Here is a 24461-nt window from a genome sequence, read left to right on the forward strand (position 1 = left end):
ATTTTGTTAGCTGACAGCAAGGCACAAAACCATTATCACTTATTTCCCAATTTGAGTAGTAAGTTGATAACACTGAGGGGACAGTGAAACTTTCAAGAAATCCAGGGTCAGCCACATCATTTCAATTTCTGTTAACTGTTTCTACAGGGCAATTCTGGGCTGGGATTCAGTATTGCTGGAGGCACAGATAATCCCCACATTGGAGATGATCCTGGCATATTCATTACGAAGATTATACCAGGAGGAGCTGCAGCAGAGGATGGCAGACTCAGGTAAGACCTGAGGGGGTAATTATTTGGAAAGGAAATCTGTGGCTTTGAGGAACCATATTTGTATATGGACTTTCCAGAACAACAGTTTTTTGTTTTTTTTTTTGGGAAGAATGTCACATGGAAATAGAAGACAGTCCAAGCAGACTTTCTGGGGTGATTGTCAAGGAAGAACTGAGTGGGCACAGGACATTAATAACTGGGCTGTGTGATCACTTTTCCTCCCGTGGCTCAGAAAAATCCACATCTCTGTTTATAAATGTTCACTGCATTTCTATTTATCAGACCAGCAATTAGCATTTTAAAGCATATATTCTGTGCTCAGCATGATGTTGGATTGCCTGGTGAATACGTTGTACCTGTCCTCATGGGGCTTGCAGTCTTGGTAGGAAGATGACTTACTTAGGGAATAATGAGTCAATGAAACAAAATACAATAAAATTAAGGAAAAAATAAAATAAAGAAAAATCAAATTAAAGAAAGAAATGAGAGAAACTATAGGTTAGAGAATAGGAAGATAGGTGGAAGTCTACGGTAGTCAGGAAAAACTTTGTGAGGAGAGTAGTATAATGAATTTATAATGAAGGAGGCAGGGGAGCACCTGAAGTAAACAGATCAATATGTGAGGCTTTGGAGAATGGAAAGAGCTCTGAGCTTGCAGTCAGGGAAGATAGGGGGTTTGAATCCCAGCTCAATTACTGGATGAATGACCTTGAAAAAGTCACTTGTTTTCTTGGTGCCCCAGATTCTTCTTCAGAAAAATAGGAATAAGATTTGTACTACTTACCGTGCAGGGTTGCTGTGAGCACAGTGCCTGGCACATAGTAGGCGTGTAAACAAATAAATGCTTATTCCCTTCCCCTTAAAGAAATGTCAGCTCTTAAGTATACTGGGCTGTTCATTAGACTAGGAAGCAGGAAGCATGGCCTCTAGTTTTGACTTTGCCCCTAACTAGCTTTGGGAAAGTTAGTTAACCTCTTTAGGCCTCACTTTAAACAGATGTAGACAGTAGGATTTGATTTCATAATCTTGAAGCTTACCTTCAGCTGTAGAAATCTAGAGTTTTAAAGTTCTATAAATGAGGACACAAATATGGGAAAGTGCAAAGGAGCCAAAAGGAGCATTTTGGGGAAAATGAGGAGACCATCTTGTCTATGGCATAGTGGAAAGCGCACTGGACTTGAAGTCTGGAAGACCTGAGTTAAAAACCTCCTTCTGATATGTAATAGCTGGGTAATAGCTGTGTACCCCTTGGCATGTCGCTTGGCCTCTCTTGGCCTCAGTTTCCTCATCTGTAAAATAAGGGGCTTGGACTTGAGGGCTTCTAAGTTCCTGTCAGCTCTAATTCTTTGATTCTATTCTTCTTTGACCAAGGCAAAAGATTCCTGCAATGAGATGATGGGTGATGACATTGTATATAGTAGAGTGAGATACTATGGTCAGCCATCTGCTGGATGCAGTGGGAGGTCAGAAGATGACCAGGTCTTTGCCCTCCAGAGACAGCCTTTTTAAGGAGACATGGCTCACACTATAGGCCAATTGGGGGACAATATAAAATAGGGAATGGTCATAACAGAGATAGATAGAGTGGTGTAATTGGGAGAGGATTCGTTGAAGAAGACTCAAACTGGGCCTTGAAGATGATGGGTGCAGCGACAAAAAACAATGAGCTTAGAGTGAAAACAAAACAACAAAACCAAACAAACCTGGCTTCTAGCTTCCACTCTATTCTTATCTTACCTCATGGGGTAGCTTTGAGCAAGTCTGTTACCCCTTCTAAATCTCATTTTCCTCCTCTATAAAATGAGGATGTTTCCTAGATCAGAGGTAACCACCCTTTACATTTTTGTCTTTTAGGAACGCTTTGTCAAAACCTTCAGTGTAGAAACTGCCACTTGTTAGTAAATTTACTATTAGTTCCCATTGATTGAGAAAATGCATGATGACAAAAAGCTACTATGTATTAAGTAAGCTTTTCAATTAGTTTTTGTTGTATTCATCGTAATAGCATCTCCATATATTTGAGGAATACTAATATATTTAAGTGTGATATTATTCAGGCTCCCGAAGGTGTAGTTAATTATTATGCTGAGTCACACTGCATACTTTTTGGAGCTGATTAAGGAACAAAAATGACAATAATAAATATGGAGAAAGGGGGAGAGAGAGAGAAAGAGAAAGAGAGAGAGAGAGAGGAAGAGACAGATTTTTTTGGATGACTTTTAAGAACTCTCCCACACCTACTGTCTTCTAAGGATCTTGAACTAAATGACCTCTAAGGTCATTTTCATCTCTGACTCTCTGTAAGCCTAAAATCTAGATAGCTGTTTGCTTTGTTTTATTTTGTTTTTTTTCCTACTTCCCAAACAGTGGTAACTAACAAAAACTGATGTGGGGCAATTTCAGTGGGAAATGGGGATGGGGCTGATAAAAGAAGGGATAATTCCACTCTGGTACCATCGTTCTAGGATATGGCAGCACCCATTCTCCAGAGAATTCTGACCTTCACCTCTACAGGAGTTCAGAGCAGAGGAGGAAGGAAGGTTTGGGAGGTGAACCACAGTGACAAGTGGTGAGCCCTATTGTCTTACTCTGGAGCAGGGATCAGAACACAGCCTATTTTTGTATAGCCCACAAGCTAAGAATGGTTTTGACAGTTTTATATGTAATAAAACTTTATTTTAAAATGTAAAAGCTATTATTAGCTCTCAGGCAGTACAAAAACAAGAATTTTGCTTACCTCTGCTTTAGAGCAACACAAGGTTCCTCAGAGAAGGCATTCCCTGGAAAGTAGCGAAATATTCTGAGAGAGTTAAATGGTGCAGTGCATGATAGAGTGACCAGACCTGGAGTCAGGAAGACCTGAGTTCAAATCTGGCCTCAGACATTTACTAGAAGTGTGATCCTGGGCAAGTCATATAACCTCAATTTGCCTCAGTTTCCACATCTATAAAATGGCTATAATAATACAACCTACCTCCCAGGGTTGTTGGGATCAAATGAGATAATTATTGTAGAGGGCCTTTCCACAGTGCCTGGCACATAGGAAATATTCTGTAAATGTTAGTTGTTATTGTTATTATTATTATTACTATTATTAAGTATTATGCCCCATCATATGTTTTAGTGCCCTGAACAAAGCACCATTTGCCCAAGCCTAGTTATGGCTATGCCTACTAAATTGCAAGCTCTTTGAAGTCAGGCAACATGCCTATACATATTTGTGTTCTTGACAACTTAGCCTAGCATAAGGTTTCACACTTAGAAGATGTTCAGCTAAAATGTTAATTAATTAACTAATTATTACATTAATTACAAGAAGCCATATAAGTTTAGCAGCACCTACAAGGACATATAACACATTGATCTAGCTTTTGACAAGCCAGACCTACCTCTATACAATAAGGAAGACTCAGGTGAGGACTTTAGGAGAAGAAATAGTCTTTATGGAACTATATAGGAGTTCTTTATCTTTTTACAATTACAATACTGTTTTTGTGAACTAATCCTCAGACCTAGGGAAAGGCGCTACAAAACTTTCACATTAAAGTTTTGAAATTAGGGAAAAAATATGTAATGTGATGGACAACTCATTTTACAACAATTTCCTTCTTATAGAGTAGGAAACCACCAATCCCTATACAGATCTGATCCCTACTTTGAATCAAAATTTCAAGTTTAGAAGGAACTTTTTAAAGACTATGGACTCTAACCTCCTTTCCAATGTACAGATCCCTGGAACAGCCGACATAGCTAATCAACAACTCCCTGCCTGAATACTTGGTGAGAAATGTATTATTTTAAAGAAGCCTGTTTCATTTCTTGGTGAGCTCCTTTGTAACTATAACAAATATTAAGCACTTAGTGTATGCCAAAAATCTAGGATATAAATTTTGGTAGAAGATATAAACTTGGGATAAGACATCATACCAATGCTCCAGGAGCATATAGTTTAGAAAGTTTTCAGATGTACTGATCTGAAAATATTGATCTTCTACAATTTGTGTCCTTAAAGTCACATGGAAAAATATGACAACTTACCATTATTTGAAAATGTCTCTGATGACTCCGTTTGATTTTTACCAGTGCAGCAGGTATTATTTCCCCAGGTATAGATAGACTTTTGGGGTGTGTGTGTGTGTGTGTGTGTGTGTGTGTGTGTGTTATTTTCTTTTTGATTGTTTTATGGTTTGGTTTTTTTTTTTTTATTTTTCCCATAAGAAATGAGCTCTAAAGAATTGGTGGGGTAGAAGCAGCTGGAAAGCCATAATGGGACATAAATAGAATGATTAGCATTTCAAGGACAGTGATGCCAAGTGATAATACCTTTAAACCCTGGTCCAGGTGAACAATGGATTAAAGATAAAAACAATTTACTCTACTAATACACTCTTCAAAATCTATTGATTTCATCTCTATTTTTCTCTACCTATCCTTCATATTTTCTATCTCTTTACCTCTATGTTTCTCTATATCTATGGTTCTTAGTTTCATACATGCATGCATATGTGCCTGCATACACCACATAAATGTAGTGTGTGTATGTGTGTGCGTATACAATGAGAAATTATTTTATATATAATGGTTAAAATGTATGCACAGATATAAATACATATATACATTTTATATACCTATATACATATGTGTGTATGGATAGATCTTATTTCAGTATATTTGGTTTCTTTTGTCATCTTATGTATCTTATTTTATATATTTAAAAATGTGAACCTCAGAAGGAGTCCGTATTCTTCACCAGACTGCCAAAGAGGTGCAGGACACACAAGAACCCTGGTCTCTTTGTTTCCTCCTCTCTTTTCTCCATCCTTTCTTTCTCATTCTTGATGATCATCCACCTCATCCTCATTCCAGTGGTCTCTCTGTTTTTCCCTCTGCTTCCCCTTCTGCTACCACTCCCATCCCCTTTCTTTTAACTGGCCATAATAGAGGAATGCAATATAATTGAAATAATCTCATTTGTATTTTTAACAAAATTTTGAATCCCCAGGTCTAAATTTAAAAAGAGAGAAGTTAAACTTGCTTTTTCATTTCTTTTTCAAAAACAAAATTCCCAAAGAAGCTAAATTAATGGTCTTTGTAACTTGAATGTAGCCTTCAATCTTTTCTATGAGTCACTGACCCTCCCTAGGGAAAAACAAAAAGTTTTCTTAGCCCTCTTGTAAACTATAATTCAAACATGATTATATAATCATGAACTTAATAGGTCTTCATTCAAGGCAGTAGCTATAAGGATCTTGATACTATATGTCTACAGATTCCAATCCTAACAATAAGAAAGGGATATATTTAGAGATACATTGTTTTTGGAATTTAGGTTCTTATTTTTTTAAATATAAGTTATTATTCTGTGATCTAAATGGTATTCCAGGGGGAAAAAATAATTTTGCAAGATTACAGGAAGTATCAGGAGACTAACTGAGAAGGTGGGACAAAAAAAAAAAAGCTAGTTCCTTTTCTTCATATATATTTTCTCTAAATTTAAAGATTGTTCTACTAGGTTACCTTATACAAAGTTAAGTGGGTATTTAATTTTCTTTGTGCTTATATAAGTGAAGAAGCTCATATTTGGATTTAAAAGATGAAATACACACACACACACACACACACACACACACACAAAACCTCTATGACTGGGGAAAGTGGGGAAAGTGCTAAAGTGCTCCTTCTCTCTGGATCCCTATTACCTCCTAAGGAAGAAGTTGGACCAGAATAAGAGTTCTTAACCCTGAGGTTTATGGACCCCTTTAGGGGTGGGCAGGTTTCACCATGGACCTCTGGCAATAGGAATCTGGGGATGAGGTCCCTTGGATAGAAAAAAAAAGTGCATCTGTATTTCGGTATAATTGGTTTTCTTTGTAATTCTGTGTATTTAATTTTGTGCATTTAGACACATTGCTATGAGGAAGTTCATAGGCTTTCCCAGACTGCCAAAGGGAGAAATACATAACATAAAAAGGCAAGAATCTTTTGCTTAAAAGATCTTTAAGGTTCTTTTTGGTTCTAAATATCCTGGAAATAGAGCATATTTAATGGTGTTTTGAGGGACAACACAAAGCTTTGCTGGCTTTAGGAGGAAACCTGAATTTTAGATTTCCTTAGTACCTTGTGACTCCTCCTTTAACTGACCTTCCTAATCCTTAGAATCAAAGATTTAGAGCTGAAAGGGACTGAATCCAACTCTCTTCCCCCACCATGCTTTGACATTTGAGGAAACTGAGGCCCAAAGCTCAAAAGTGACAACCAAAAAGGAATCTAATCCACTTCTATTATTTTACATATGAAGAAACTGAGACCCTGAGAATAGAAGCAACTTAACCAAGACCATATAGGTAGTAAATGGCAGAGCTGGGGATTTGAACCTTGGACCTCTGACTCTTTCCAGTGCTCTTTCCACTATACAATGATACTTCAGTTCATCACAAAATCTTAACATTTATTGAGTGTCTACTCTCTGCAAGCCACTGGGACAGGTGCTGAAGATACAAAGATATTTGTGGCAAAAAGGCTGACCTCAAGAAACCCAATACAGAGGAAAGATAGGGACCAATGAATTTGAGACAAATGAGAATGAAAGAAGCACAAAGATAAGAGTCCAGAGAATGTGCTACAATAAATTTTATAAGGGAGAGATTGCTTTCAGCTGGGGCAGGAAGGAGGCAAGGTCAAAAAAAGCCTTCACGGACTGGATAACAACTGAGTTGGAGAAGTGGCAATGAAGGGATGTCCATTCATGGTATGGGCAGTGATCTGACCCAGCATTGGTCTGGACCAGGGGTGGGGAACCTGCAGCCTCAAGGCCACCTGTGTCAGTCAAAGGACCCCATTTGAGGACCTAAAGGGCCACAGGTGGCCTCGAGGCTGCAGGTTCCCTCTGGGCTGGACCCTCCCAAAATGGCCTTATTGTAAGTTGGATCTTCTGCATACCATTATCGGCATTTTGTGCAGGGGAAAAGCTGTCAAAATTTGGTCTCTTCTTGGCTGAGCATTGACGGAAGTTTATGTAACAAAAGAGACATGTAACTACTGGGAAAAGGGAAAGCTGTTTGTCAGGAGTCTGGCAAGTGACAAAATTTAATTTCCTATTCCCCCTGTGAGAGCATTTTTTAGTTCTCAGCCCTCTGAAAGAAAAGCTGTCTTCCCTTTGAGTCCACATCTGTATTGTCTCCCTTTACATGATCATGCGGGAATTTTCTTTTATAATGCCAAGAGATGGACACTGACTTTCTTCTGCCCCTACAATTTGTTTTGTGCTTATACAAAGACTACCTGTGAGTCAGCAAAGGGAGCTAACTGGACTGAGATTTGATTCCACTAACTCCAAAGGTGAAAAGGTTCTAGATTTCATGGATCAGAGGATTGGAAAGTACCTAAAAACTGTGATATAATAACTTGTACAACTGCCCTTATTTTACAATTGAGGAAACTGAGATTTAGAGAATTGAAGTGTTTTGGGCAAGGTCACACAACTGACCCAAGGCAGAACATTGGGTCCTACTGGCTCCCAGATCAATACTCCATCTAATCTAATTGTCTGTTTCCTTTAGAATTTAAGGCCCAAGTACTGTCAAGTGATTTTTAAACAGGGCAGAGAAAGAGAGACTTTGTTCAGGAACTAGAAAGAAAACACACACACACACACACACACACACACACACACACACACACACAATTGAATAGAGCAAGGCTTTTATAAGGAAACAATGAGAAAGACCAAGGAGAACCTTGTCTTCCTATCCAGTAGCAGTCTGGAACTCACACCTGCCATTTGCAAGTACATAGGAAGTGCTGGTGCCCTTCTCTTGCCCCTAGCCTGGAGTGCTTGAGTGCAGGTTAAAGTTGTGATTGTGAGGACCATGACATCAGGAAGATGATGACATGACTTGCAAGTGAATTGAAGTGAGGCAGAATTGTGCAAAGTCACCAGCGCTCCTCCAGAGCCATCTGCTGGGACCAGTGGCCAGATATAGATCAGGATGACTGGAGATGGCCCAGGATGCAATGGGAGACCTTGGCCTTTTTGGTTTTTTTTGTAAGGCAATTGGGGTTAAGTGACTTGCCCAAGGTCACACAGCTAGTACCTGTGAAGTGTTTGGTCTGAGGCCGGATTTGAACTCAGGTCCTCCTGACTTCAGGGCTGGTACTCTGTCCACTTCAGCACCTAGCTGCCCCTGAGACCTTGGCCTTTTTAAGCTAAGATCCTTCAGAGGTCTTACTTTGAATGAGGCAAAGACCATTCAGTGAATAGACCTGTTTAAGAAATGAGCCAAGGGATGGCAACTTCAATTAAAGAAATAAAATAAAACTGGAAGGCAAGACCCTCAGGGTTGCTGGCTAAAAGAGAAGTAATTACTATTATTTACATTCACTCTGAGCCAGAAGGGCTCAAAAAGTAACCATTAAGTGGTGCTTGGTCAGGGACCTATTGTTGTCCAATCAATAAGAGCTTGAGTGAATTGGGTTTAAGGCCTGGTTTTTAAGAAAGAAATCTAGCTGGTATATCCCAAGAAAACTAGGTAGGTTTCAGCCATCAAAATTTATCTTCCTTTGGGTAGAACACCATCAGGTAAGGGCATGGTACCCCATGTGGGAAGAGGAGAGAAGTAAGACCTAGGAAAGACCTTTGCAGGTTAAGGTAGTGCATGGACAGAAGAAGGGTAGGTAAGTGTTGAAGTGGATAGAGTGCTAGTCCTGGAGTCAAGAGAAATTGAGGTCAAATCTGGCCCCAGACACTTAGCTGTATGACCCTGGGCACGTCATTTAACCCTCATCTATAAAATGAGCTGGAGAAGGAAATGGCAAACCATTCCAGTATCTATACCAAGAAAACCCCAAATAGGGTCACAAAAGAGTCCACAGGATCGAAACAAAGAATTCAATAACAACAATGGACAGAAGGTTTTTGCTAAGGGACAAAGTAAGACATAGAAAGCTTTCTGAGGCCTGAAAGTAAATCTCACTATTGAACTTCATTACTTTGAATGCTATCAGATTGAACCATTGTGAGCCATTAAGTGTATAACCTTTTTTTAAATTTCCTATCCAATTTCATCTGCATTGTTGTACCCAATTATAGTGATAACACTAAATTGCTCATTTAGAGGCAAGGAATTTGAATGCCTCAGGGGACTAGTAAGCTTTTCTTATAGTGTGACTTTGTAGGATGGGAGAGAGAGTGAGAGACAGACAGACAGACAGACAGACAGACAGACAGACGATAGACGCTAAGGGTCTGCCCCTCAGGAAATACCTTTGAAAAGGAAACCTTTCTTATTTTCCAAAGAAAATGGGGCATCCTCCCTTCATCTGTGATGAATTAGGGAATCTTGGAATTTCTGAGTTAGAAAAGGCCTCTGAGGCCATTTACCTCCTCTCCTTCAAGAAGGAATACCCTCTATAACCTTGGTTCTTAACCTTGGCCCCATGAAATCCCAAGAAGAACATGAATAGAGTTCATGGAGTCTGTAAACTTGAATGAGAAAAAAAAATTACAACTTTATTTCAATATTATTTGTTTCCTTCACAATCTTATGTATTTTTTATGTATTTAAAGATTTTCTTCTGAGAGGAGGTCCATGGGCTTCATTAGATCGTCAAAGGGGTCCATGACACAAGGACCCTGTCCCTGTAACCTCCCTAACCAGTAGTCATCTAACTTCTGCTTGAAGACTTCCATTGATGATAACCCCATTGCCACTAGAGGCAGCTGGCTCCTCTTATAGACAGTTCTGGCTGCAGAAAGTTCTTATTGAATTGAAATTTATTAGTTCTTTCCTCTAATTAGAGGACCTCGATTCACATCCCAGTATCATTTCTTACTATTACATTTAACCTCTTGCATTCACTTTTCTATTCAGTAAAATTATGGGATTGAATTGGATGATGCTGAAAGTCCCTTCTTGCTCTAAATATATGATCCTACTTGGACAGACTCCATTCAGTATGTATTCAAGATAAGACAAGCTTTTAGATATTTGAAGGCAATAACCCTGTGCCATCTATGTCACTTATGGGTTTGATTCCAAGTTCACTCACTTACTACTGTTGAGGTTTAGGGTTTTAGGGGTACTGGGACCCCAAAATCACAACATGTGGGTCCTGCCCAAAAGAATTTGACCTGAGCCTTCTTTCAGCCAAAGACAGGGTTTATTAGAACACCCGTCATATTGGGCAGACACTAAAGGAGTCTGAACATTAGTGAGCCATTGGCCAGATTTTAAGAATCTGAGCACCTTAATGGAGGCAAGATGAATCTTGTATGCAGAAAGACTATGGGAGGGATCTAGGAGTGGCCAAGTAGTCTATCAGGTAATAGAAATCCAGGGACCTGGATCCCTTGGCCAAGGGAGAATGGAGCCTAGATGGGATTTAAGGGTGGGAAGTGGCCTGGGGCCATAGGGAGGTAAGACAATGGAGGACTAGGTTAGGTTAAGGGTAATAGAATTGGGAGACTGGGTGTAGCCATAATGAAAGGCAGGTTGATGGAATTATAACCTCAGGTGAACACCAGAGATTTGGCCAAATGGGAAAATCCAGGGTTTTTCCTTTTTGGGGTCTAGATTCCAACCTTATCACTATCAGTTTGACTTTCAGCAATTCAGTTTACCTGATGGGGACTGATTGTTTTTTTCAATCTACAGAATAAAAGGATTAGGCTGTAATATACCTTCCAGCTCTTACATTCTATGTTCTAAGTTCTCTTCCAGGCCTTACATTCTGTTTTATAAGGCCCCTCCCAGCTCTAATATTATATGATTCCATCATATCCCTGTAGCATTGTTTAAACCTCTTTATTATATGAATATCGTTTGATTATTTCATAGATTCACACATTCAGGTATAAATCTGCATGTGGAGATATTTCACACTGGTTCACACACATTCAGGTATAAAGCTACATATTTAGCCAGAGAGATGGTTCCCCTTCTAAATCTAGAGTGGAAAACAACTTTGTCCTCCTGAATGGTACATTGTTTGTCCTTCATTCTCAAAGAGGACCATGACATCAGGAAAGTGATGTCATGACTTGCAAATGAATTGGATTGAAATGAGGCAGAATTGTGCAAAGTCACCAGCCTTGCTCTCTCCTCCTGAGCCATCTGGGTCCAGTGGCAAGATATAGATCAGGATAACTGGAGATGGCCCTGTATGCAGTGGGAGACTTTGGCCTTTTTAAGTTAAGATCTTTCCCAGGTCTCAGTTTGACTGAGGCAAAACCCATTCAATGATTAAGCCCAGGTAAGAAATGAAGCAAAGAATGACCTCTTTTATCTAATCAAAACAAACAAACAAACAAAAAAATCTGGGAGGGGTAGACCCTTAGTGTTTGTGGCCAAAACAGAAACAAAATAGAAACAATTGCTATTTACATTCACCCTGAGCCATCAAAGCCCAAACAACGACCAAATGAGGCTTGTGCTGGGACCTATTGTTGACTGATCAATGAGAGCCAGAGTGATTTGGTTTACGGCATGGTCCTTAAAAAAAAAAATCTAGCCCATGGTAAAAAGAAGAAAAATCAACCGTCCTTGCCTACTCTTTTACCTTACAGATATTCAACTCCAAAAAAAAGATTATACTTTGAAAGGATAATCATTTTGCTATAACCAGAAACCAATGAAAAAGAAGGCAAACTCAAGTCCTAAAACGGCAAAGAGATTCTTAGGAGACTTATAGGGGCCTAAAACACTGAGCTCCAGCTTCAGTATGGTAAAAACTAAACAGAAGAGCAGCACTACAAAGTGACATCATTAACACTCTTCTGCCCCATGGTTAAAAAGTTGGGAAAGAGGATTGAGTCCCTGCCTTATCATGAGCTTATGATCTATTCATAGAATATCAGATTTGGAAGTGACCTTTCAGATCACATAACCCTATGCAAACATGAGTAAGAATTCTCTCTACAATATCCCCAGTTAGTTCAGCCTTTATGGAGAAAGGGATACCTAAGTTGCATCATACAGTTCTGTATTTTGGATATTTCCTCTTCTACAATTCAGTGAAGTCAATCCATGTTTTTGGACATTGGGTCTACCTGTACTAGCCAGCAGAATTTTTTTTTGGTCTATCCCATGAACTCTGCAGTTCAAGAGGGTTCTTTCTGTGGAAATTTCTTCTATTAATGAAAATTAGCAACTGGTCTATAACTTAAAGTTTTATAGTTATCTGGGACACTAAGAGGTTAATGGACTTTCTCATATTCACAGTTAGTACATATCACGGACCGAAATTGAACCCAAATTATTACTGATACTCAGGCTGGCTCTCTAACACAGTGCTTCTGTCAAGATCTATCTTACATACACATGCAAACATACATACACACATGTACATTCATTAATTATGACAATCACCATAAAGTGTATTATCCAGAAAATATTTGCTTTGGAATCTCAGAATTTATGAAACCAGAACCATTATTTATGGAATTTTAAAATGCCTGTGTAATGTTTATCTTTTCAAAAGCTGAAGTATGATAGCATGGATCAGTTCTCAAACCCTTATTTAATATCTTTATCACTCCAGACATAGATTATTCAAAGTTCTGTCTTCATGGAGTATCCCCCTCTTTTATTGGACATCATTTTGGTACAATTTAGATGATAACTGATGGAAAGTTGCATTTCAAATTAAAAATAAACTGGATATAGTGTAATTGGAAAAGGCACTGCATCAGGAATCAGGACACCTGGATTATAGTCCTGGATCTACAAATAGATGTGTGACCCCAATCAAGTCACTTAACCTCTTAAAGTATCAGTTTCAATATTTATGGATGAAGGGGCTGGACTGAATTATTTCCAAGGTTCTTTCTATAACTACCAGTTATGTGTAGCACAAATGTGACAAGACAACACTTGTCTCTAAGCTGTCTGTCTGTCTGGGATGTCTTGCTCACTCCAGCCTTCACTTATGCTGGCAAGTCAGGGAGCTTACCCAGAGGGGGCAGCTATAATTCACTTTTTGGGTGCTAGGAGTAACCCTTGTATGGAGAATCTATATATCCAGTACTTATAATTGTTGTACCTAAGCACCCCATCCCCATAGATATATTTCCAATGTAAACAAATCAACAAGATTATACCATTAACTCTTAGTCATGAAACATTTACTTAACAGAAAGCAAAGAAAGAATAATCAAAATATAATAGTCCAGAGAGAGGAGTAGATGGTGCAGTGGATAGAGTGCTGGGCCTGAAGTCAGGAACACTCATCTTCCTAAGTTCAAATGTGGCCTCAGAAACTTAATAGCTGTGTGACCCTGGGCAAGTCACTTAAGCCTGCTTGCTAAAGTCCTTCCTCACAGTATGTGATCCTCAGAGATATTGAGGTCAGTTCTCCTGACTAGATCATGAGAGGCTTCCCCCTTTCAAAATATACAAGGCAATAAAGTGCAAGGCCAAAAACCTGAGGATTTCCCTTCTATTAATCTATGGATGGCAGTAAATGGCAAGGCAGACAAATCTCTTTTTCCCCAGATAGCCTTGTAAATGAATAAAGTTTTTTTCCTTCCTTCAGTCAGTTTCCGGCAGAAAATCTTTTCCTCCAATCATTTCAGCTTTCAGCAGCAAAAGCAAAACCTATCTTCCTCTAGTCCGGAAGGGGAAGAAATACAGGCTCTAAGCATTTCTAGTTTTAGCTGCTTTTCTATGAGTTGTCAACTAAGCTAGATTCAGATGGTCTGAACTCTGTTCAACCAACAAAGGGCAGTTAACAATTCTGAACTCCCATTCAGGTGGATTTGTTTGGGGTCAGCTTTTCAAAAAGCAGGGAACAGTATCAGTTCATTCTTCTCTTTTCTTCATTTGTTGATTTTTCTCCTGCCTCGAATCAAGATCTCTTTGTGAAAGTGTTTCATCTCTATCTTGGAATGAAAAACCTATCAGACATCCAAAAAATAGGCAACATACTATTGTCTCACAGTTGCCAAAAATCTATAGTTATTACGGTTTCCTGCTATCCTTTTCAAAATCATCGTAATAGTAATATGTAAAATAGATTCTGGGAAATGAAATCTTTGCTTTCAGTAAATGTTTTTCCCCTCTGAGATCTTCTTTCTCTCAGATCTTCTCAGAATTATCCATGTTTCTCCTCTTTTCTATAAATAAAACTTTCTAAATACAAAAGAGAAGGTCAGGCAATCAATAAACATTTATTGTCAACAGTGTGCCCCGCACTGTATTAAGGACTGCAGATAACAAAAAAAAAAAAGGCAAAAGCCAGTCCCTGCTCTCAAGGAGCTTATAGTCTTGTGAAGCACCTTAAATCTAAAGCACCTTACACTTAGATGGTAAGTATAGAGCTAGAAAGAAACTTGGAAGTCATGGGATTATAGGTTTAGAGGCAGAAAGGAAGCTAAAGGTTGTCTAATCTAGAGCCCTCAATTTAGATATGGAAATGGAAGCCCCTAAGAGGATAAGTGACTTTCCCATGTTCACAAAAGTTATAAAGGACAGAGGTGAGATTAGAACCCAGGTTCTCTAACTGTATTATTCATTTGTTATTTGCATCATTGGCAAATACGTAAATGTTAAGATCTGTGTCTAAAAAGTAACTCCATTTTATGGGGCATACTGAGACAAAGGTAATTCATTGTTTTTATTCAACAGAGCCCTAGATCAATTCAGCCTTGCTTAGACTTTAATAGCCAAGAACTATATTACAATCCTGAAGTACAGATCTGATGACTCTCTTATTTGTTTCTACTAGCTTCTGTAAATAGCCAATAAATCTTCTAAAGTTTAGTTTGAGGTTTTAGAACTCATCTAGAGGAATGAGTTCTAATGTCATTATGTTTGACCAAATGGATTTGGGGGATATATATTCAAGTCAGAATGGTTTGGCAAGAATTAAGGACTCTTGAATTATATCCTAATTTAAAACTCAACAATAACTCCATTTTTTTGAATAACCAAAATACCTGAACACTTGCCATAAATCACATCTTTATTTACAGAAACATAAGAGCCTCCTTAGTTTTGAGTGGGTATAGTTTAAAGTTGTTGCAGGGTGGGTTGACAGCAGGATGCCAAAAACATAATGACATTAAAGCTCATTCCTCCAATCTGTAGCTCTTTTTTATCTGGGAATAAGGGATATAACTAAAACTGTTGAAACAACATCAACAGTATTTCTACCCAGTACAGAAAATGCCTGTTCAGCCATCTCAGGAGAGAACTCTATTTTCAGAAGAACTACAAGCTAATTTCAAAGTCTTAACAGGCTCAGGAAGTTTGGATGAATATCTGGACTTTTTCTGTCATTGTAAGAATGCAATTTAAATCTTCAAACCTCAAAAGTTGACTTGTCATAATCCTTCTTTGGATGACATTCCTAAAATGGGCTATAGTAAATTCAATAATGAAGGTCTTTTAGTGATGAGAAGTAAACGGCTCATCCCAGCTATTCAAGAGGCATGTTCAGATAAGTCAATGTCTTTCTGCCCTGGGCAGGAGAGCGTCTTTGAGTTTGAACATGCAATCATAATTTCTTCTTTGCCATGATTTCTCATGTGGCAATCACTTGATCCAGTGACAGCAGGTACTACCTTCACCAATGTTTACATGAATAACACATGCTGTCTTGTCATATTAATAGATCCCATTGAGAGTGACTTTGGACAACATAATTATTTCCTTGATAATTTTCTAGGAGGGTAGGTTTCATGTTATCTTTACATGACCCATGGTGCTTAATACAATGCCTTACTCATAGTAGGTATCCAGTGAATGTGTGCTGAACTTCTCACCATCAGAACATGATTAACAACAATGATAAAAAACAACTACAACAAAAGATCCAAATGCAAAAATACTCTCCCTACCATGTCATGATTGCTTTTATCCTGTTAAGAATAGTAGCAGCTCATATTTCTATAAGACTTAAGGTTTGCAAAGAAGCTTTCCCCATAATCATACTGTGACGTAGTACAAGTATTATGCATGCAATACAAGTGTATATACATACACACACACACACACACACACACACATATATATATATATATATATACACATATGTACATGTATGTTCATTCTTTGTACTCAAAGAGGACTAATGACATCATGATATTAGGGTCAAGGTATAGTATGTTTGACTGTAGCTGATCAGTCCAATATGAGCTCGCAGGGTCCTACCATAGGTCAGGCACAAATTGTCTATTTGAACATTTGGAATGGATGTCTCTAGATTTGCACATCTCAGGTTTCTTTTGTGCTACTGAGATTCTGCTTTGCTCATAGAGCACAATGCCTTCTTTGATGTGGGCATGCCATGCTGGGCAGTACCATGCCAGCATCTCCAATGTCTCACAATTGATACTAAATTTCTTCAGAGAATCCTTGAGAGTGTCTTTGGACTGCTTCTTCTGACCTCTGTGTGAGTGCTTGTCTTGTGTGAGTTCTCTATAAGATGGTCTTTCAGGCAAATGTACATTTGACATTCAGGTTATGTGGCCAGCCCATCAGAGTTGCACTCTCTGCAGTAGAGTTTAAATGCTTAGCAATTCAGCTCAAGAAAGGACCTTGGTGTTCAGTACCTTATCTTGCCAGGTGATCTTCAGAATCTTTTTAAGACAATTCAGATGGAAGTGATTTAATTTTCTGGGATGGTCTTGGTAGACTGTCTAGTTTTCACAGGGCATACAACAATGACATGTAATAGAAACATTATGTATCTGGGCAGCGAGGTGGCACAGTGGATAGAGCTCTGGCCTTGGAGTCAGGAAGACCTGAATTCAAATGCAGCCTCAGACCAGACACTTGACACTTACTAGCTGTGTGACCCTGGGCAAGTCACTTAACCCCAATTGCCTCACCAAAAAAAAAGTAAAGTATTATGTATCTCTGTTTCAGAGCTAAGGCATGGCAGTTTGTTGGGTACTTCTGAACCCTGAGGCTCTTTCTTTCTTCCTTACATTTTAATTTATTACTTATTTATTTTCAATATTCTTTTTAAATTTTGAGCTCCAAATTCTCTCCCTCCCTTATACCCCTTTCCCCACCCACTGAGAAGAAAGTAATCTATCAGTTCTCCATGTGAAATCATGCAAAACATATATCCATATTATCCTTATTTCAAAGAAAACAAGAAAAATAACGTGAGAAAATTATACTTCAGTTTGCATACCCTGAGTGCTCTTTCCACTATAATACTGCCTCCATGAAGAAATCCATAGATTTTTTTGAATTAAAAATATTATCAATCAAATATTCCATGTCCCTCACCTTAAAGAGAAAGAAAATGAGACCCAGAGAAAGAAAGTCATTGTCCCAAAATCACATTGCAGGAAAATATGACAGAACCAGGAATTGTCTTTGCTCTTAAATACCTGTGTGACTTTATATAAGTCGTGTAAACTCTCTGAGCCTTAGTTTATTCTTCTGTAAAATGGGAGATTGACATTTGTTTCCAGCTTCTAATCCTGTGGTCCAACCATATTCCTAAACGTCCAGTACCTAGAAAACAATGAAACTCCATATTGACACTGAAATATTTCAGATCTCCATATCATGGAGTAGAATTCCTTTGAGGATGAAATAATATAAAAATGTGAATCATGGTGGTCAAATAATGAATCTTTAAACTTTGATTTATCTTTGATCGCAGAAGGTAACTGGTCCCATGTGGAGCTGTCTGTAGTGCTGATCTTATCTGGCAGTTAAGAACCCTATGTGCCCTAGTTTGTATCCAGTAACCTGTAAATAATTACCTCTGGCCTATTATACACCTTTGGCTGTTTCAGTGAAGTCACAGTGAACTATCCTCACACAGCTCTAGTGAGGGACCTGTTTGGCAGCACAGCAAAAACAGTACTACATCTTAAAACAACTACAAAAATAACAACAACCAACAATTTAAAAAGTTTTATGAGTGTCTTTGGTCTTTATATCCAATTTATTTCCAGATTCTGTCACCCCCCTCCAATCCCACATTCTCCACCCCATGATTGAATACAGTTTTACAACAAAGAAAAAAAAGTAAGCACAACTTCTATAGTAACTGTGTCCTCCTATTTAGACAACATTATATCTTTATATAGTTCCTCTACTGCTCTACAAAGATAAGCAAAGTATGTTGTTTTCTGTTCTCTCGGATCAAAATTGGTCTTAACAATTACTTAGAGTTTTGCTCCCTTTAAGTATTATTTTATTTTAATTTTCAGTCCTTGTGTATATTATTCCCCTTGTTCTGTTTATTTCATTCTGTTTCAGCTCAAATGAACCTTCTGAGCCTTCCCTGAATTCAGCATTTTTATCATGGTCATACAATACTCAATATTTCATTGCAGTCACATGCTAAGTGTTGTTCAATCATTCTGCAATATTTGGGTACCCATCTGGTTTTTAGTTCTTTACTGTGACAAAAAGAAAAAAATTAAAGCTAAACAAGAAAAAAAAATAGATGGTGCTATACATATTTTTGGTAGACATAGGACCTTTCTGTCTTTGAACTCTGTGGAAAAAATACCTAGAAATGAGAAGTTCCCCTGCATCCTTCTGGCTATCTTGATACAGATTTTTTTTTCTTTAATCTAACTGAAGTTTTATTTACCAGGAGGGTACCAAATTAATAAATATTTGACAGACCCACCTTTCTGAGTAGTCTTAAATCTAGTTGCTATTCCTTTTATTCCTCATGTGTTTGTGGTCTGCTCTTGGGCTTTGAGTTAGGCAATATGTGTTTTGTCTATATCCATAGTTATTGAGATTCCCTTATGGGACTCCGCTATTCTGCATGTATGTGTGGGGTTTGACAGAAGCAGAGAGTAGCCCTGAGTTGTTAAAAAGTATGGATGAGGGAGGTCTGTGGTGATTGCTGTCAGACTAGCCTGTCTCTAAACTCATGCTTGAGTCTTAATCAGAAGCCTTACCAACAGTTCAGGGAAGAGTTTAGGGGAAGAAATAAGGCCAGAAATAGGAACCAGTAATTTTTTCCAAGTCTGACTAGATGTTGGGAGATGAAATTTTCACATGGTAACATATCCCCACAGATCGTTCTACTGATCCCTCTCTCAACTCTCCATTATCCTAAGATTATATATTTAAATGGACCATAGCACCCATCTTGTCCAACATTCTCATTTTATGGAGAGGGAAACTAAAACTCTGAGAAGGGGGGTTACTTGCCCAAGGTCACAGAGCAAAATGTCAGAGCCAAGGTTTCATGAACCTTGGATAAGAGTAAGGCTACATAACAATTGCCCTTTTGCCCTTCTCAGAGCCCAATTCGCTCTGCTTTGGGTAGGACTGGCAACAAATACTGAATGGGTAAAATAAGGGGTGGGGATACTGTGCATATGAAAAATGCAGTGGACTAAAGATGTTCATAAATCATCTTGGGCCTTTTGATGAAACCAGATCTTTTCAGTAGATGATGAGGACAAGACAGGAGACATGCAGTGCCATTAATTGTATCAATCCCCAGAGAGATATTGGCCATGCAGGTTGGCCTTGTATTTAGGACACAGATACTAGAACTAAATGTACTAAAACACTTAACCTCCTGTGGCCTTCCTGATAATTGAAACCTTACTAAAAATCTCCTCTTCCCCTCCCCCCATTTAATTTCTTCTCTGTTTATATACTGCTGGTAATGTTAGTTCAGTCTCTAATTTGTAGTAAGTTAATAAGAAGATATCTGACCCATTAAAAATGCTTGCTTTGCAGAGACTGAGTATGAATTGTTGACTGTTTGTGTGCTCTGGTTTGAGCTAAGTAGAATGGAAGCTTCTTCACTTTTCTCATTTCAGTCCTATATCAGTGTATACCACTATGTAAACTATATACAGAATTATTTTAGATGTGTAGCTAGAGAAATTCTGTTCTAGTTGTTCAGTCATTTCAGTTGTGTCTAACTCTTCATGACCTCATTTGGGGTTTTCTTGGCAGAGATACTGGAGTGGTTTGCCATTTCCTTCTACAGCTCATTTTATAGATGAAGAAACTGAGGCAAACCGGGTTAAGTGACTTGCCCAGGGTCGCAGCTAGTAAGTGTCTTAGGCCATATTTGAACTCAGCAAGATGAGTCTTCCTGACTCCAGAGCCAGCACTCTATCCATTGTATATATATATATCCATATATTCTCATTAGAGGATTATAAACTTATAAATTTGGACAAAGTTTTAGTACTCAATTTTCTAACCTCTTCATTTCATGGGAGAAAAAAAACCTGAAAGACCCAGAGAGCAGAAGCAACATATTCAATGTCACACAGGAAAGGGGCAAAGCATGGATTGGATCCAATGTTTCCTAAGTCCTTATTCAACATATTTTCCACTAAGTCCCCTTTGTATTACCAGTCATTGGCATGTTAATGACTGGAACTATGGTTTTCCATACATTTTTCTTCCCTATGCACTTTTTAAAAACCATCCTGACTGAGGCAGCTTACATTAATATGTATTACATGCTCCATTCTAATTCCTAATGTAGTATTCTGAAACTTAGAACCCCCAAAACATAGTGGGTTGGTAGGGCCATTAGCCTAGGAATCCAGAGGCATGGGTTTCTGTTACTGCTCCATGGCTTACTTTTTGTGTGATTTTCCCAAGAGAAATTAAGTGAATTGTCCGATTTTATGCAGGTATTAAAGAGCAGAGACAGAATTCCGACCTGAACCCTTTAACTATAATTCTGATGCTGTTTCTTTTCTACCACATAGTCCTTTATTTAGAACAGGCCTTACATATGGACCCCAAAGAATCAATAGAATGAAAGCATTGCAATATTCACGTGCATTTCTGAAACTAGGGAAACTTTTTTTTTCTCAGATTAGAGAGATAAAATGCAATATTTAGCTTGATTTCCACAGGTAGCATACTGGCCCTAGAGTCAAGAAGACCTAAATTCAAATTCAACCTCAGAGGCTTACTAGCTGTGTGACCCTGGGCAACTCACTTAACCTCCATTTGCCTCTTTTTCCTTATCTGTAAAATGGGGATAAAAATAGCGCCACTTTGCAGGGTTGTTGTGAAGATGATGTGGGATAAAAGTGATAAAGCGCTTAGTTCAGTGCCTGGAATGTACTAAGTTCTATGTGAATTTTAGCTATTATTATTATATGTTATCTGTCATTAGATGAGCCCTCGGAAGTCTCCACTCCAGTCTTTATCCCCCACCCCAAAGACCTCCCCTACTGATGTTTTTAAAAACATTTTCCTTTCCTTGAAGTTCTTTCTAAAAATGTAAATACTCTTGGGAAGGCTAACACATTAAATCCTTCAGTGTTGAGTAGTTTCTAAGATGCCTTTGGCCATGTCAGGAGAAGTGGTCTATTTTGAGAATTCTAAACCCATTATAGAAGAGGAGAAAAAAGAAAAATAAACAAGGATAGGAAGGAAGAAAAAGAAGGATAGTAGTAGTACAAGTTATAATATTAAAGAATAATAACTTTACATAGCCCTTATTATGTTCCAGGCACTGTGCTAAATGCTTTATAATTATTATTCCACTTGATCCTCACAACATCCCTGGGAAATAAGTGCTATTGATATTCTCATTTTACAGATAAGGAAGCTGAGACAAATGGAGGTTAAATGACTTGCCCATGGTCACACAATGAGTTGGTACCTGAACTCAGAATTTCCTGATTTCACGCTCAGCACTCTATCCACTGAGCCATTTTGTTGACCCAAAAGTAGAGAATACTGAGCAGAGGGCATTATAGATTAAATTGCCTAGGGTAGGAACAACCTAGATCCAAAAGAATCAGAATATTGATACCTATTGCAGTTCATAGTCATTTCACATGCATTTCTGAGATTGGAAAAGATGGTGTTGAATGAGAGGTTGGATAAACTATCCAGGTCAAGAATGGTTGTCTGATGCATATTGTTCATCATTTCAGTTATATTTAACTGTTCAAGACCCCATTTGGAGTTCTCTTGACAAAGATACTGGAGTGGTTTGCCCTTTCCTTCTCCAGCTCATTTTACAGATGAGGAAACTGAGGCAAACAAGGTTAAGAGACTTGCCCAGGGTCACATATCTTAGTAAGTGTCTGAGGCCTGATTTCAATTCAGGTTTTTCTGATTCTAGGCCCAGCAGTCTCTCCATTGCACCACCTAACTGCCCCATGTCTGACACATAGTAGGTAGTTAATAAATGCTTATTGGATTGGAGAAGCAACTGAATGCTTGCACTGTGGGTGAAAATAACCACCTATTTCCTAAGTACCTTCTATTTGCTCGGGTGCTGTGTGGGATACAGAATAAAATGTCATAATATCTACCTTCAAGGAGTTTATAATCTAGATAAAAGAAAAAAAGTAATAAGCATGACACAGAGAGATTATAATGAAAGTACTAGAATAAGATGATTATTGAGTGCCTAGAGCAGAGGTGGGGAACCTGCAGCCTTGAGACCACATGTGGCCTTCTAGATCCTTAAGTGTGGCCTTTTGACTAAATCCAAATTTTATAGAACAGATTCTTAAGGATAAAATTTGGATATGGTCAAAAGACCCCATCCCTGACCTAGAGACATGCAGAAAGCAGTGAGTATGAAAAGGGGGGCTTTAGGTAAACTGCAAGCTCACTCTCATTTAGCCCCCATAATGTGGGAAGAAAAGAAAATAAATTTAATGATCTCTAAGTGTGGACAGTGTGGCAGGAACAGAAGCATAGTGTCCAGAGAGAGGATTCTGCACTGGTCAGGACACAGCTGTGGCATGATTTTCTGAGCACACGTTTTAGAAGGGTCAATGATAATTTGGAGCTTGTCCAGGGAAGGGTGACCTGGCTCATTAGAACACTGGGCACTGTACCATACAGATCAATTGAAGTTACTGAGGATATTTATCAGAGAGAAGGTAAGACCTGAGAGATGTTTTTTGCCTATAGTATTTGAAACGTTACTACAGAAAATAAATTAGAATTATTTTTTTGGACTCTGAGAGCAGGACTAGGACCTGTATGTAGAAATTATAGGGAGACAGGTTTTAGTTCAACATAAGTCGAATCAGTAAGCATTTATTAAGTACCTACTCTGTGCCCGGCACTGTGTTAAGAGGTGGAGATACAAAGAGAGACAAAAACAGACATCATACAAACCACCAGGTACAAACAAAATGTATCCAGATTAAATTTGGAGATAATCTTAGGGAGGAGGCAGTCTGAGGGAGATAATCTTGGGGGAATCAGGAAAGGCTACTTGCAGAAAGTGGGATTTTAGATGATACTTAAAGGATGCTAAGGAACCCATAAGGCATCCCAATAATTGTTAAATCATTACCAGTATTCAAACTGAGTGTGTGTGAGTGTGAGGGACTAAATGAGAGAATCCCAGAAGCCATCTGGTCCCTACTTTTCCTGAATAAGAATATCCTCTAAAAATTCTTTCTGAAACCATTTATTAAGTGCCTGATATATGTCATATACTTGCTAGTTGCTAGGAATACAAAGGCAAAAATAAAACAGGCCTAAGCCTCAAGGATTTTATATTCTACTTGAAAGAAACAATATATAAATAGATAAGTAAACACAAAATAAAGAATATTTTTATTCTTAGTATCAAGCCCAAGCCTTGCCATTTTCACTCATTGCTCCTAGTTCTACGTTGTGGGACCAGGCAGAAAAACATCTAGTCTCTCTTCCATATGACAAGCCTTCAGGTATTTTAAGACATATGTCATCTCCCTCCCCTGAGTGCTTTCTTCTACAGATTAAACAACCCCCATTAATTTCCATCAAGCCTCATAGGACATTCTCACCTTCCTCTGGACTCTCTCCAGTTTCTCAGTATCCTTCCTAACCTATAACACTGAAAATTGAACACATTATTCCAGATATGACCTGACCAAGTAAAAGTCCAACAGCATAGTTACTTTCTTATTCATTCAGTTAACAGACATTTATAAAGAGCCTACTATGTATATGCCATTGTTTTAGGTGCTGTTATGCCACCACATTCAAGTTTTTGATTTTGTTTCTATTTTTGCTTCAGTATAACATATTTGACTCATATTGCATTTACAGTGAATGAAAATGCCCAGGTTTGTTTGTTTGTTTGTTTGTTTTAAGAAGAGCTACTTTCCATGTATGCCTTCCCCATCTTGTACTTTTTTGAATTCATGCATAGGCCATTACATTTATTTGTGCTGGATAAACTTTATTTTAGATTAGGTTCAGTGGCCTAACTTGTCAAAGTGTTTTCAGATCTTGATTGTAATCTAGCATT

The 24461-nt window shown here is 38.3% G+C and overlaps 1 protein-coding gene across 3 annotated transcripts in view; it reads left to right on the forward strand.

The window, feature by feature from the left end:
• The window catches only part of DLG2 (discs large MAGUK scaffold protein 2), a 1559742-nt gene that overhangs the window by 759637 nt on the left and 775644 nt on the right, over nt 1-24461 (forward strand). For all 3 annotated transcript variants that reach the window (XM_027848244.1, XM_027848243.1, XM_027848245.1), the window contains one exon: nt 148-272. In XM_027848244.1, the coding sequence (XP_027704045.1) occupies nt 148-272 (125 nt within the window). The remainder of the gene's footprint in view (nt 1-147; nt 273-24461) is intronic.

This window comes from Vombatus ursinus, unplaced genomic scaffold (genome assembly GCF_900497805.2).
Source record: "Vombatus ursinus unplaced genomic scaffold, bare-nosed wombat genome assembly UNPS02005659.1, whole genome shotgun sequence".
Taxonomy (NCBI): domain Eukaryota; kingdom Metazoa; phylum Chordata; class Mammalia; order Diprotodontia; family Vombatidae; genus Vombatus; species Vombatus ursinus.